We start from the raw sequence: 12,286 nt of genomic DNA on the forward strand, positions 1-12,286 counted from the left end.
TCCTTTTGTTGGAAAACAAGGATGAAATGTGAGGAGTTTTCTCATGCTTTTTTTATTTAAACATAAACCAGGATATCAAAACTAAAGACCGAACGAAGAAATATTCGCTCCATCTGTTAGAGACAATTACTTCATCTTCTTCATGTATATATTGGTTCATCGAAGATACTTAGGCCAGAAACATACATCTACACTGTTAAAAGATTTCTCTTTGTATATGTACATCTTCTACGTGGTTAACTGTTTCAGTAGCCATAGCTGAATCAGTTATTTTTGAGATAAGGTCCTGAACAAGAAGATACCTACACCGCCAACAGCAAGGGTAAGAAGCAGAGGAACACCAATCGATTCAACAACTTCAGCCATTCCCTCGGTCCTATCCGCTCTCCCTAGGCGAGATCCGTTGAGCTCACGGAGGATATTGCTCAGATTGTCCATCTGGTGCATGATCTGACGCTGTGATCTCCCAATGAGAAGTACCTGCTCCCAATTATGTTTGCATCAGAGGCATAATTGTCTAATCAAATTCTCAATCTTCTTCAGACAAATGTGTTGGAACTTGGACTATGGTTGTTTTCAGAGAAATTTTTAGTTCTTGGAAACAGAAGTTATTAACACCCAATGCAGTCTCAAGTACAACAATAGCATACCAATGTAATCCCACAAATGGGGTATGGGGAGGGTAGTGTGTATGCAACCTTACCCCTACCTTGTGATGATAGAGTGGATGTTTCTCATAGACCCTCGACTCAAGTAATGATAAGGTCAAAATCATCACAGTAAATATTAACGATGCAATTGAAAGTTCTGATGCCTAGATTGGTAAATCAATTGAAATCTTTTATTGAACTGGTGAACAGTGTGAAAGTGATGGATCAAAGAAAACCCTCGTGCACTCATTAGTGTTCTTTGTGAGATAAAAGAATTATTTTCAAATGGATGAATTATGCAATAACCAAATTCACTCTAAAAATTGGTCATATTGAGTCAGAAGGCAGAAATTGGACAGCTATTGGGAGAGTATATCAAACTACCCGCCATGCCTCCTTTTGTCACTACTTAATGCAAAAGATGAGCACGGGATGATAGTAGAATACCTCTTCCATTAGTGAAGACTCTCTTGCCAGTTGGGAAGATGATGATGAATGAGGTAAAAGAGAACCAGCCAACGAGCCATTGCCTAACCCAGCCACAAAAAGAGAAGTGGGTCCAGACCCATTGCAAGACTCAGCATGCACTGCCAAATTTTGTTGGCTAGCAGAAACTTTATTGGCAGATATTTTTGAGTTTAGCTCTTCAATCCGAGATGTGAACTCATCCATTCGCTCACTCAATGTGGAAATTTGCTCTGTAAGTTGAGAAACAACTCCCTGAAAAAAGGCAATTCTTGAGTGATTGAGGGAAAAAAAGTAACAAAAAAGGTAAATGTAAGATTGAGCATATTATAAACAGTTCCGCATAAGTGGGACGTACTGGTAGTAAATTGACTTCTCTTCTGATGTATAAGAAATGATGGAACTAAGCAGGAAAACAGAAGGAAAAACAGCACACATATTCTGCTGGACAGATATGTAGGAATAAATGGAACAACATTCGCGTTTTTTATTGTTGCTTAAATTGGAAGCTAACATACAACATACAAAAAGAAGAATATTTGGCTCCAAAAATGTAACTCATTGTACTTTGAGTATCCCCGTGCACATTAACAATATTTTCCACTCTCTTAGCAGGTAAAGTTTCCAGTACCAAGTTCTCCATATCGACGAAACAAAGTAATTTTTATTTTTATTTTTGCGAACATGAATGGATTCTTTTTTTTACAAAAAATAATGATTAACATAATTTTATTGATAAAACAATATGGCTACAATTCAGCAGTTTGTTCCCTTGATTATTATTCTCTCTTGATTTATCTCTGTGATTTGAGGGATGAAGCAGTGTGTGTTTCTCGACTAGGATGATGCGGATTCAATCTCCATGAAAAAAATGATTCCAACAGGTAAGACATTTCATTGATATATATTCCCTATTCCTAATTGCTGTTTTACAGAATACTGGAAAGAGTGGGACAAGGAATTCAAATATCCCTGCCGATGTATTTTGACACCCCACAGCTTCAGCAGATCGCTTAGCCCCGTTCATTTTCGGTGCAAGAGCACTCGATTAGTGAGCTGTTACACACTCGTTCAAGGGTGTATGAACACTTAAAAGATTTATAGGACTTGAATTAAAGTCTCTTCTCAATATTTTATTAATTAAACAAGCAAATATGCTTTCTGTACATCTATACGAACTACTGTAAATTATTAAAAAAAAATACTTGCTGTTTTGCATGATTAAAAAGGGATCCATCAGCTTTTAGCAGGAATTTCCAGTCACCGATCCCCAAGGTTGCCAGCTTATCATCATTTTACTTCCTTTCCAAAGTTACAAAGTCAACTTACTTGCTGATTCTGCAGATGACGAGATCCTAGTGTGAGTTTTCTTAACTCCTACATGAAGGACTCATTTCATTCTGCTGAACAAACTTTCAGCAGGATCCTATTTCCAAACATACAAGCAAATGTAAATCTTTCCACAGGTTAGTTGGTTTGAGTTACGATTTACACCATTCTGATAAAAGGGAATATTTAAATTACCAAAAGACTTGATAGCATGTAGCTGTGGTCAAGGACGTGGTTATGAGTTCATGATGGTAGTGGAGAGGAATGAGCAGGAAAGGGTGATATCATTCTTGAGTATCAATAAGAATCAATTAATGGTGTTCAGAATTGGTATATCACTTGTATACAGCCAAGTTGACCTTGTTACTATCCTTATCAAGGAAGTTGGCCTTGTTACTATCCTTATCAAAAAAGTTGGCCTTGTAACTATAAATGAAACCTTTTACTTGATTAAAAAAATGGTGTTCAGAAAATGATCTAAGACGGTGGATGAAACTCTTAGCCTTTTCCTGGAGTAAATTATTATATTAGAGCTAAAGTTGTGCAACAATGTCAAACAAATGCCCCCAAGTAGGGTAAACATTTTCTAAGAGCAATTTCAGAGGACACCAAACAGAGAAAAAAAATTGGAAGCCAGTTCACGCACCAAATATAACGTTAATATGTAGCCAAAATTATGGAGACATTAGATTGTGCCAAAAAATGAACCTATTTCTCCGAATAATTACCTGATTAGCCACTGGCGCTGGAGAATCAGGGGTTCTCCCATCATATCTTGTAGTATTAACCGCAAGTTTTGTCAGCTTGGACAGGTGTTTTTCTCGTTGTGTTGAGTATGAATGTGGGATACCACTGCCAATAGTTACAGGCGAACAGATGATGCTTTTCCGTCGCATGACTTTTGCAGAAATAAGTAGGTGATGATTGTAAAAAGTAGAAACATCCAAACAATACATATAGAATACTTTGAGAAGCAGATAACAATTTAGCCTATGACCTACCGATTAAGAAACTTTGTTCTCCTATCTGCCGAGGCTCGGGATAAAGCTTCTCTAGGGCTTGAGACCAAATCATCATCTATGCTCAGCTGTCTTCAGATCATCTGGCAATGCCTGCTTGGACTGTAATACTGAGAACCAGGAACAATGGGAAATTTGTATTTAACTAAAATTTAACGCACCATAACATCGTTTAAAAGCTTCTCCAGCTGAATTTGTTCGATGTAAGTGCGAGGAATATATGAACCATCCAAACCCAGAGAGTCGGCAACATATTTTACATGTAAGCGATCTCTTCCTTGCACCTTCATAAGGGAAAAATAGTAAATAATAATAGTAATTAGCTCCCCAGGCAATACAATGCCAGAGTTGAGAAAGAGGAAACTCATTCTCACAGACTTCTCTTTGTTCCTTAGGTCTTCAGCAAAAGGAAAATTTAAAAATGAACTCACACATTCATCAGAAAATTTCTTCATTAATATTTGTTGAACTTCTTTAACTGAGGTTTTAGGGAACTATTTCTTTCCCCTTTTAAAGGGCCCTTTACTTCATTTTTCATTATGCTTCATGTCATGTTTATAATTTTTTAAGTCAAACAAGAATTTAAGGTAACACTTCAATGATAATGATGAGCAAGCATTGTATCCAAACTGGATATTTCTCCAAAATACAATCCTTACATTTGTCTCAACCCAAAAAATCAAAGTCGCTTCCAGTAGATTAATAAAATGGTAACTTAGCCGATTATGCCATGCACATGCCTCACAAACATTCAATTACCCACAGCCTTAGCCACATTCTAAGTCTAAGACTTGGCTAGGTACAGCCTTAAAGAGATTCATTACGAGGTTATGACACATATCTTTACCTGAATTCCAGATGAAATAAAATTAACCCAAATTCTCAAAACAAGAGACAGATAAAAAGACAAAAGAAATTCTGCTTCGCAAATCACATGATTCAAACATTTAAAGTAAATTATAGTGAGATGAGATGAGAGCGATTTAGTAATTAGTGATTGTCATACCTGAACATACCGGCGATTAAGTTGCTCCAACCAATCTGTTTTCACACAAACCTTGTCATCAGAGAAGATGTGGCTTTTCCTTTTCAAAATGGTTGCAATTGAATATCCTAATGCCATCAACCCACCAAGAAGCCGTACACTGACCTCAAAGGTGATTCTTGGTGATATAATGAAGGGACTATCTGTAACCCATTCCTGAAAGAAATACATGAAAAAAACATAAGAAGATACAAGATTATCAGTGTCAAGATTACTATTTCTTGACATTTCTCACAATAAAGCTTTTAGAAATTCAATAGATACCAAAATTGTACCCAAACTAGGAAAGAGAGACAAGATGCAGGAATGCTCTTCCAGGGGAAGACCAGAATGCAAATAGATCAAGATGGAGAGAAATGTTATTATGATCAGTCATATTAGAAAGTTTTCAAAAATGAAGTCAGTCACACGATAGAATGTTCTGTGGTTTAGGAACAGCAGGGTTCTATAAAAAAAAGAGTTAAATCTGTATTATATTGATTGCTACATATCTTCTGTTGTATCATATGGGACACCTCAAGGCCATATTTCTTAAAGCTGTTCCAGCAAGCTCTTTACCCAGTAGATCCTAGAATTTTAGAAGTTAGTTCATTCAGCCTACAGCAGTGACCGGCAGTACATGCTGGCAGCATTCTTGGTACTCATTAACGGTATAGATGCATCACAATCAAATAGAAGTTCTGAAGGATCTAAGTAGCTAAACCAATATCAAGCAAATTTACCATCTGAAAATGATAAAACTAGGTTACAAGTAGCCTGATTATTACTGACTGATATGCTCAGCATGTAGAAAAGGAACTTATTGGTCACCTCAAACATAAGAGTGTATTTTCCATCCTTGTTCCTCATCCTCAAATATGATTGGCAAGCTTCAGGATCTTCACTAGGAGGTAGGAGATAAATATCATAAGTTTCCTCTGTAATTTCCTTGTATTCGTTTAGAAACACAGCCTTGATCTGGTCTACATCCACAACTTTTGTTGACTGTAAAATATATTTAGACTCATCAGTCCCAAAACTTGTGCTTGCATAGTCACAATATAAATGGAATGTAGACAGAAAGGTCAAAAATGTTAAGACCTTTAGAACATATGTGGGGTTCTGAAATCCAGCGAATGGGTTAAACTTGTTGATAATTTTGATATGAGCCGTCTTTAGATCAGGCTCGATAAAGGCTTTGTACATAGGATACACCTGTTAGAAGAATGCCATAAAGATCATTGTACTTGGCTGTCGAAAATGTACAAAAAAATTTGAATTAGATATATTTGAAAATAACAGAGACGGAACCGTTTCTGAGATTTGTTGGATTATCTCCTCGGGCTCTTGTCCAGCACGGTGGATATCCCTAAGAACCCGTTTCACTAAGTCAAAGTGCACTCCACCAGTGACAGACACACGGAGATCTAGCAATGGCCTCAATTTTTCACTCAAAGCATATATCCCTTCAATTATAACAATTCGAGAGCTTGGAGCTTCAAGGGTCCTGTGAAATCGATGGTCCAAAAGTGTTATGGGATCGGATAGAAGTAGACGTGCATTTTACATTGGCAAGTGAGGGAACAAAATATTTTATTGGAACCAGTTCTTGATAATAAATTTCAGATTTTCTTCTGTCTACTAGGTAAAGCCTATCCATCAACTCTGTATGAATCAGGTCATGAATGTAAGCACCAAATGGGCCGGGGCTCCGGTGGGTGTGGGATGTTGGGTTATCACAACTCTCTGTCCTCTCCAGTCTCCACTAAAATAAATCCCACAAATGCTTCACAGAACTTCGCATAAGAAGATATTGCATATCGGTCAGATTAAGAATAATATGCAACATCATTCTTGGGCTTCGATCAAATGTTACACACATACCGTTGAAAGAAAACTGAGGTCTTAGTGTCTTTTGAATATCAAAAGTAGTTAATGAGCAGTACAAGAACCCACCACAGAGAAACCCCCCCTCTCCCTGCACAACAAATATTTTTTCTTCCGTGAACTCCAAGGAACATAAAAGAAAAAAGAAGAAACAATCCTAGCACCATGGAACAAAAAAGGCAGAGTGTTCTCAGGAAAAGTAAACAAGGAGATAACAGAAATAAAGATAAGAAGAAGGATCCGGGGGACATCACCCTATTCTTAAATAGTTTATGAGGGAGATAGGTGTTCAGATTCTTTTTGACAAACCCTCTATACTTTTGATGTAATTACTACAGGAGTTCACTGTTGGTGTACTTCTCTGTTTATAATACCAGTTAACTTTCTTAAAAAAAAAAGAATGAAAACTGACCTATAACCCACACGAGAGCTAGATTTAAAATCGTATATAGGAACTTGAACAGGCTTCCCCGCTTTCAGCCCATGTATATTCTCGAGCAGAGTCTCATAATCCGTCAAGCGCGGATCTGTTTCAAAAATACCAGGACATGGAAGTTACTGTAAATCTTCATCTTAATTGCATTAGTCACAGCATAGCATAAAGTGGGGCCAAAAAACACAATTAGAAACTAAAGCAGAAAAAATCTGACTATGCTGACGTGATCCAAAACAATTAAATATGGCCTAACCATTTCCACAAGATCATAAACTGAGATTTACATCCCAAAATATAAGAATATTCAATCAAAATCAGAAGTGCATTGTTTTCTTATTGATACTTTGTGGCATTCTACAGTAACACCCTATGCACAGGGCCTTCAGTGAGCCTGATATAGAGACAGCTATACATCGAGATTTTTTCAAAAGTTGTTTATAATCAAGGATTTCAAAAGTCTATTGCTTAACCTTTCATCAGCTGAAACAGTTAGACCAAGAAACTCATCTGTTTATTTTACTTCAAAAGCATTGAAGTTGCATACACTGACACAATTTCACTTATGGGACAAATTCTAAAACTTTTGCAAAATATATTTGATTATTGGTTCCCAAATTCAGTATTCATAGAGTCCAGAGAGATTTAGACTCTTGAACAGTCATCACCTAAAAGAGTATTATCTGAAAAAAAAAAAAAATTAAGGAGAGGTGACAGCTGTACAAATCTATCAGAATCCCTGAAAGAAAGGAGCAATGGGATCTGCATCCAATATTTATTCATTAATTCAAGAAATAAGCAATGAGATACTATTGCATTTTTGTTTTTTTGTCATATACTAACAGTGGTCATGCTTTAGCTGTGAAAGTAGTAGTCCTTGTTAGTATTTCACTCTTATCATTCATTATCACATTAACCAACTACAGGTAACAGACACAAAATACTATTCCTTTAGTTTATCGCTGATTAGCAACATGGCCAAAATACAACCTGTATATTCTTATGATTTGACTTTTAAAAGATTCATAAATAAAAGTTCCGATCTAGAGTCAGGAGATATCACCCACAACGCTGCAGACCAAAAATAAATAAATAAGTACTGCAGGGAATCGTATGAAGTGTTGGTCCAATGATGTTTTCGTATTTCATATGCATATACATATATATTTAGATTAAGGATGAAGTTTGTGAAGTGTTTAAACTACTAGTTCTGAATTTATTTATTTTTGATAACCCGAGAAATCTCCACAGGGTCAGTAGTGCATGGTTTGGAACGCGGTACATAATAGGTCCACCACTCTATCTTCTTCACTTAAATACCGCATGTGGCAGGATTTGAACCCGTGATATGCGTCTAACCCACACATCACGTGTTGCATTCTCACCACTGGACCAAAGCCTTGGGGCAACTACAAGAATAATAAAAGATATCTCATGTAATAAAAGAAGTGCAACATAAGGTCACTACAAGAATAACTCAGACATCAACAAAATTATGTATGTAACAACCAATTAGAATTAAGAAAGATTACCGTCGAAATTTCCATCAACGATACGACTGGGCTCATTGTAGTTGTCCATGTTTATGATAGCAATACTAGGCATAACATTCAGGATCTTCTCTGTGAACACGGACTTTCCAGCCCCTGAAGGACCAGCGACTCCCACCAGTACAATTCCTTCATTCTTCTGAACCAACAACTGGCATGCGCGGAGTACTATAAAGAAACCCTTCTCAAATGATAGCTGATCTTGAATTGGGGCTATCTCATAACGAGCAGAAGTACTTCTTTTTACCAGTTGAACTTGATCTCTTAATAGACCAGACCTTCTTCGCGGTGAATCGACATTGGAAAGAGTATCCTGGGCCATCAAAATACCTGGAAAATTCTGCAAATTAAGATGCAAATAAGGAATTTAAAACTGCAATCCAAGTATTACAGTAATCTATGGCCCCCAGAACATCTTTTAGGGGGACTACGCATCACCTGCAAGAGAATTTCATTCACAAAGAAAAAGTTCCAATTTTTGTACTTGTTTGGATAGATCTAAACAAAAAAATTAAGTTCTGCAGATATCAGATAAAAGTACCATTCCTTGAAAAGATACTGAACATGAGAAAATGAGGTCTCAAAGCAGCTTTTGGTGAAATCAAAGCAAATGAGAAAACGAATATTTGTGTGCATGCGCATGTAGGAAGAGTATTGCTTTTTACAAGATATAGCAACAACGCACTTTACATCTCACTATTCAGCTTGCGTTCAGAAAATTGGAGGTACTCCAGAAGCACATACAAACTAACTGGGATACTCCAAAAGTGCATTCGACAACACTAACTGGGTTACTCCAGAAGCGCATACAGGACAACACTAACTAGGTTACTCCAGAAGCACATACGACAACACCAATTGGCTACTTACTCTGTCCAACACTTCTGTCCAAAACTAGTCACCACATTTTGCTTCCCAATAGTAAGACAAAATGATCCTTGAGTTAGTATTTTAAAACTATAATTTGTCATTTTAAATTCACTATGTCACAAAGCATAGCAGGTCTGGAATTAAAGGAAAGTTGTAGTAGGTTAACGGTGTAAAAATAGTTTTACATGATGAATCTTTGAAAATGGATACAAGTCAACCTCACTAATTTGGGGATTGACATGGAACTAATGGATTCATTAATATTCTAATCCTTTTTTATATGACAAAAATCCAAATCTAGAATACTTTTTATAGCTTACAAATATCTACAATTAATTTTCAAATGATTTATATAAAAAAAGAAAAGAAAAAAAGATAGCACTCAAAATTGGTCAAATTAAAGTAAGTAGTGAAATTGAGAGACAAATTGAATCAGAGAGATAAAACTCCCCATATCCCAAGGAACTCTGAATGAGAGAAACAACAATTTTCCCCTAATAGATTTTAAGAAAGATTTTAAGCGAGCTACCAAGAACACAATTGAAGAATTCTTGAAGAGTTTAAGCGAATTACCAAGAATACAATTGAAGAGTTCTAGAAGAGTTTAAGCGAACTAACAAAAACACAATTGAAGAATTCTTGAAGAGTTTAAGCGAATTACCAAGAATACAATTGAAGAATTCTAGAAGAGTTTAAGCGAACTAACAAAAACACAATTGAAGAATTCTTGAAGAGTTTAAGAGAGTTACCAAGAACACAATTGAAGAATTCTTGTAGAGTTTAAGCGAGTTACAAGAACACAATTGAAGAATTCTTGAAGAGTTTAAGCGACCTACCAAGAACACAATAGAAGAATTCCTTGAAGAGTTTAAGCGAGTTACCAAGAACACAATAGAAGAATTCTTGAAGAGTTTAAGCGAATTACCAAGAACACAATTGAAGAATTCTTGAAGAGTTTAAGCGAATTACCAAGAACACAATTGAAGAATTCTTGAAGAGTTTAAGCGAATTACCAAGAACACAATTGAAGAATTCTTGAAGAGTTTAAGCGAATTACCAAGAACACAATTGAAGAATTCTTGAAGAGTTTAAGCGAATTACCAAGAACACAATTGAAGAATTCTTGAAGAGTTTAAGCGAATTACCAAGAACACAATTGAAGAATTCTTGAAGAGTTTAAGCGACCTACCAAGAACACAATAGAAGAATTCTTGAAGAGTTTAAGCGAGTTACCAAGAACACAATTGAAGAATTCTTGAAGAGTTTTAAGTGACCTACCAAGCACACAAATGAAGAATTCTTGAAAAGGAAAATGAAACTAAACTAAAAAAATTGATCCACTAACCACTATAAAAAATTCAGTCTAACCGCCGGCAAATCTCAACATTCAATGGGGCAACATGAAATAATCCGTACGATCAAATTCCTCATTCCTGATGTCAATAGATAAAGTGAACCACTAATTTTAAAGATCAACAACAAAGTACACAAGTTTGCTGAATCACAAATTCAATCAAACCCCAAAAATAATTGAAAGTACTTACATGCAAAACCAAAAAATTGATACGAAAAAACGTGAAATTAAAAACATTGAGAGTTCAACATAATCGGCAAATCATCATACCTGTAATCAAGTGAAGTGGCAAGTATTTGAGCAAGAAAAAAAGGGGTGAGAAAATTGCAAGAAACTTGATTTTTGATCTCGTCGTCTAAGTGAACCGAACGTGAAGAAGAAGAATATATATTTATAGCAAAGAGGAGAAGACAAATTGGGTGGACTGGTGTTGAAATTTAATTCAGAGAAGTTACTGAGTTTGTTAGATATTTTGTTTTCGCCCGTCGCTGTAGGCAAGGGGAAAGAAACATGTGGACTCAAGAAGAAAAAGGAGGGAAATAAAAGGAAAGAACCCTCTAGCGTTATGTAGAATCGTATTAGGGCTTATCCACACAAATGAAATTTAAGGACATAATGTACACAAATTTTATCATTATCTCATAAAAATAGAAAAATTAATTGTAAAAAACACGACTCGAATGCAAATGCTTATGGTCATAAAATAAAAATACATTCATAGTAATTATGATAAAGGTAACTAAATAAAATACCTTATTTAATAATCATGGATAAGGGTAAGTAAAGAAAAATACATTTTATTTAATAATCATGGATAAGGATAACTAATATAGTCAGATTGACTAATAGTTTGGGAGGTCAAAACTGCTAGAAGTATTTCTAAAGAATTAAATAAAAAACTAAAAAAGGTAGCTAGCTTTTGAAAAGCACATTTGACAAAAATGCATTTAGAAGTACTTTAAAAATATTTGTCCAAACAGTGGTTATTGTTTTTTTTTAAAATAAAAAATAAAAAAAATAAATAAATATAAATAGAATTCTTAGGAATGATTATTTCAAAAAATGGAATAGAACTTCAATGGAACTAGATAGAAATCTAGTAAAACCTTTTTGGTTTATAGAAATTAAAATCTTAGTAACTATACTTAAGGTAATAAAAAATTTAGATGAAGATCTAAAAAGAAAAATAGTCTCTATAATTACTCTTAGAAATAAAAAAGAGGAAGAGAGACAAGAATTAACCTATTGGATGGACAGAAGAACACACACAGTGTATCAAAAGTCTAAAAGAAGAATGTGTATTTAAAATTTATTGATCAAATACAAATTGATTTTCATTAAAAAAAAATTCTAAAAAATACTTTAAAAAATAAATTGATTTTAAAATTTGATTAAACAAGTTATTGTCACGAACCAAAATGAGTCGTGAGTGGCACCCACACTTAACCTCCTAAGTGGGCGAACCAAGGAACTTAAACCCCAACATATATCAATAATTCAACTCCAAATAACAATAAAATGCGGAAGCTCACAACTAGTTAAAGTAACCAATCAAATCAACATCTAAAGTCTATTACACCTTTTCCCCAAAACCTGAAAGTCATCACATCAAGGACATCTAATCTTCAAATACTAAGTCTAAGAGTATTAAAGACACCAAAATAAATGAATAAAATAGTTTATGTCCGAAAACTAAGGACATCAT

The 12,286-nt window shown here is 35.1% G+C and overlaps 1 protein-coding gene across 1 annotated transcript; it reads right to left on the minus strand.

Moving 5' to 3' along the window:
* Positions 1-22: 22 nt before the first annotated feature.
* On the minus strand, positions 23-11,104 carry LOC102604037 (uridine-cytidine kinase C). Its single transcript, XM_015307685.1, is given in 13 exon segments — positions 23-480; positions 1,098-1,370; positions 3,173-3,296; positions 3,446-3,535; positions 3,537-3,556; positions 3,625-3,747; positions 4,470-4,664; positions 5,319-5,492; positions 5,589-5,702; positions 5,799-5,994; positions 6,787-6,901; positions 8,340-8,697; positions 10,852-11,104. Coding segments are annotated over 12 exon segments (1,977 nt in total). The 5' UTR covers positions 8,680-8,697; positions 10,852-11,104; the 3' UTR covers positions 23-267.
* Between the last annotated feature and the right edge of the window lie 1,182 nt (positions 11,105-12,286).

Source organism: Solanum tuberosum, unplaced genomic scaffold (assembly GCF_000226075.1).
Source record: "Solanum tuberosum cultivar DM 1-3 516 R44 unplaced genomic scaffold, SolTub_3.0 scf00062, whole genome shotgun sequence".
Lineage (NCBI taxonomy): Eukaryota > Viridiplantae > Streptophyta > Magnoliopsida > Solanales > Solanaceae > Solanum > Solanum tuberosum.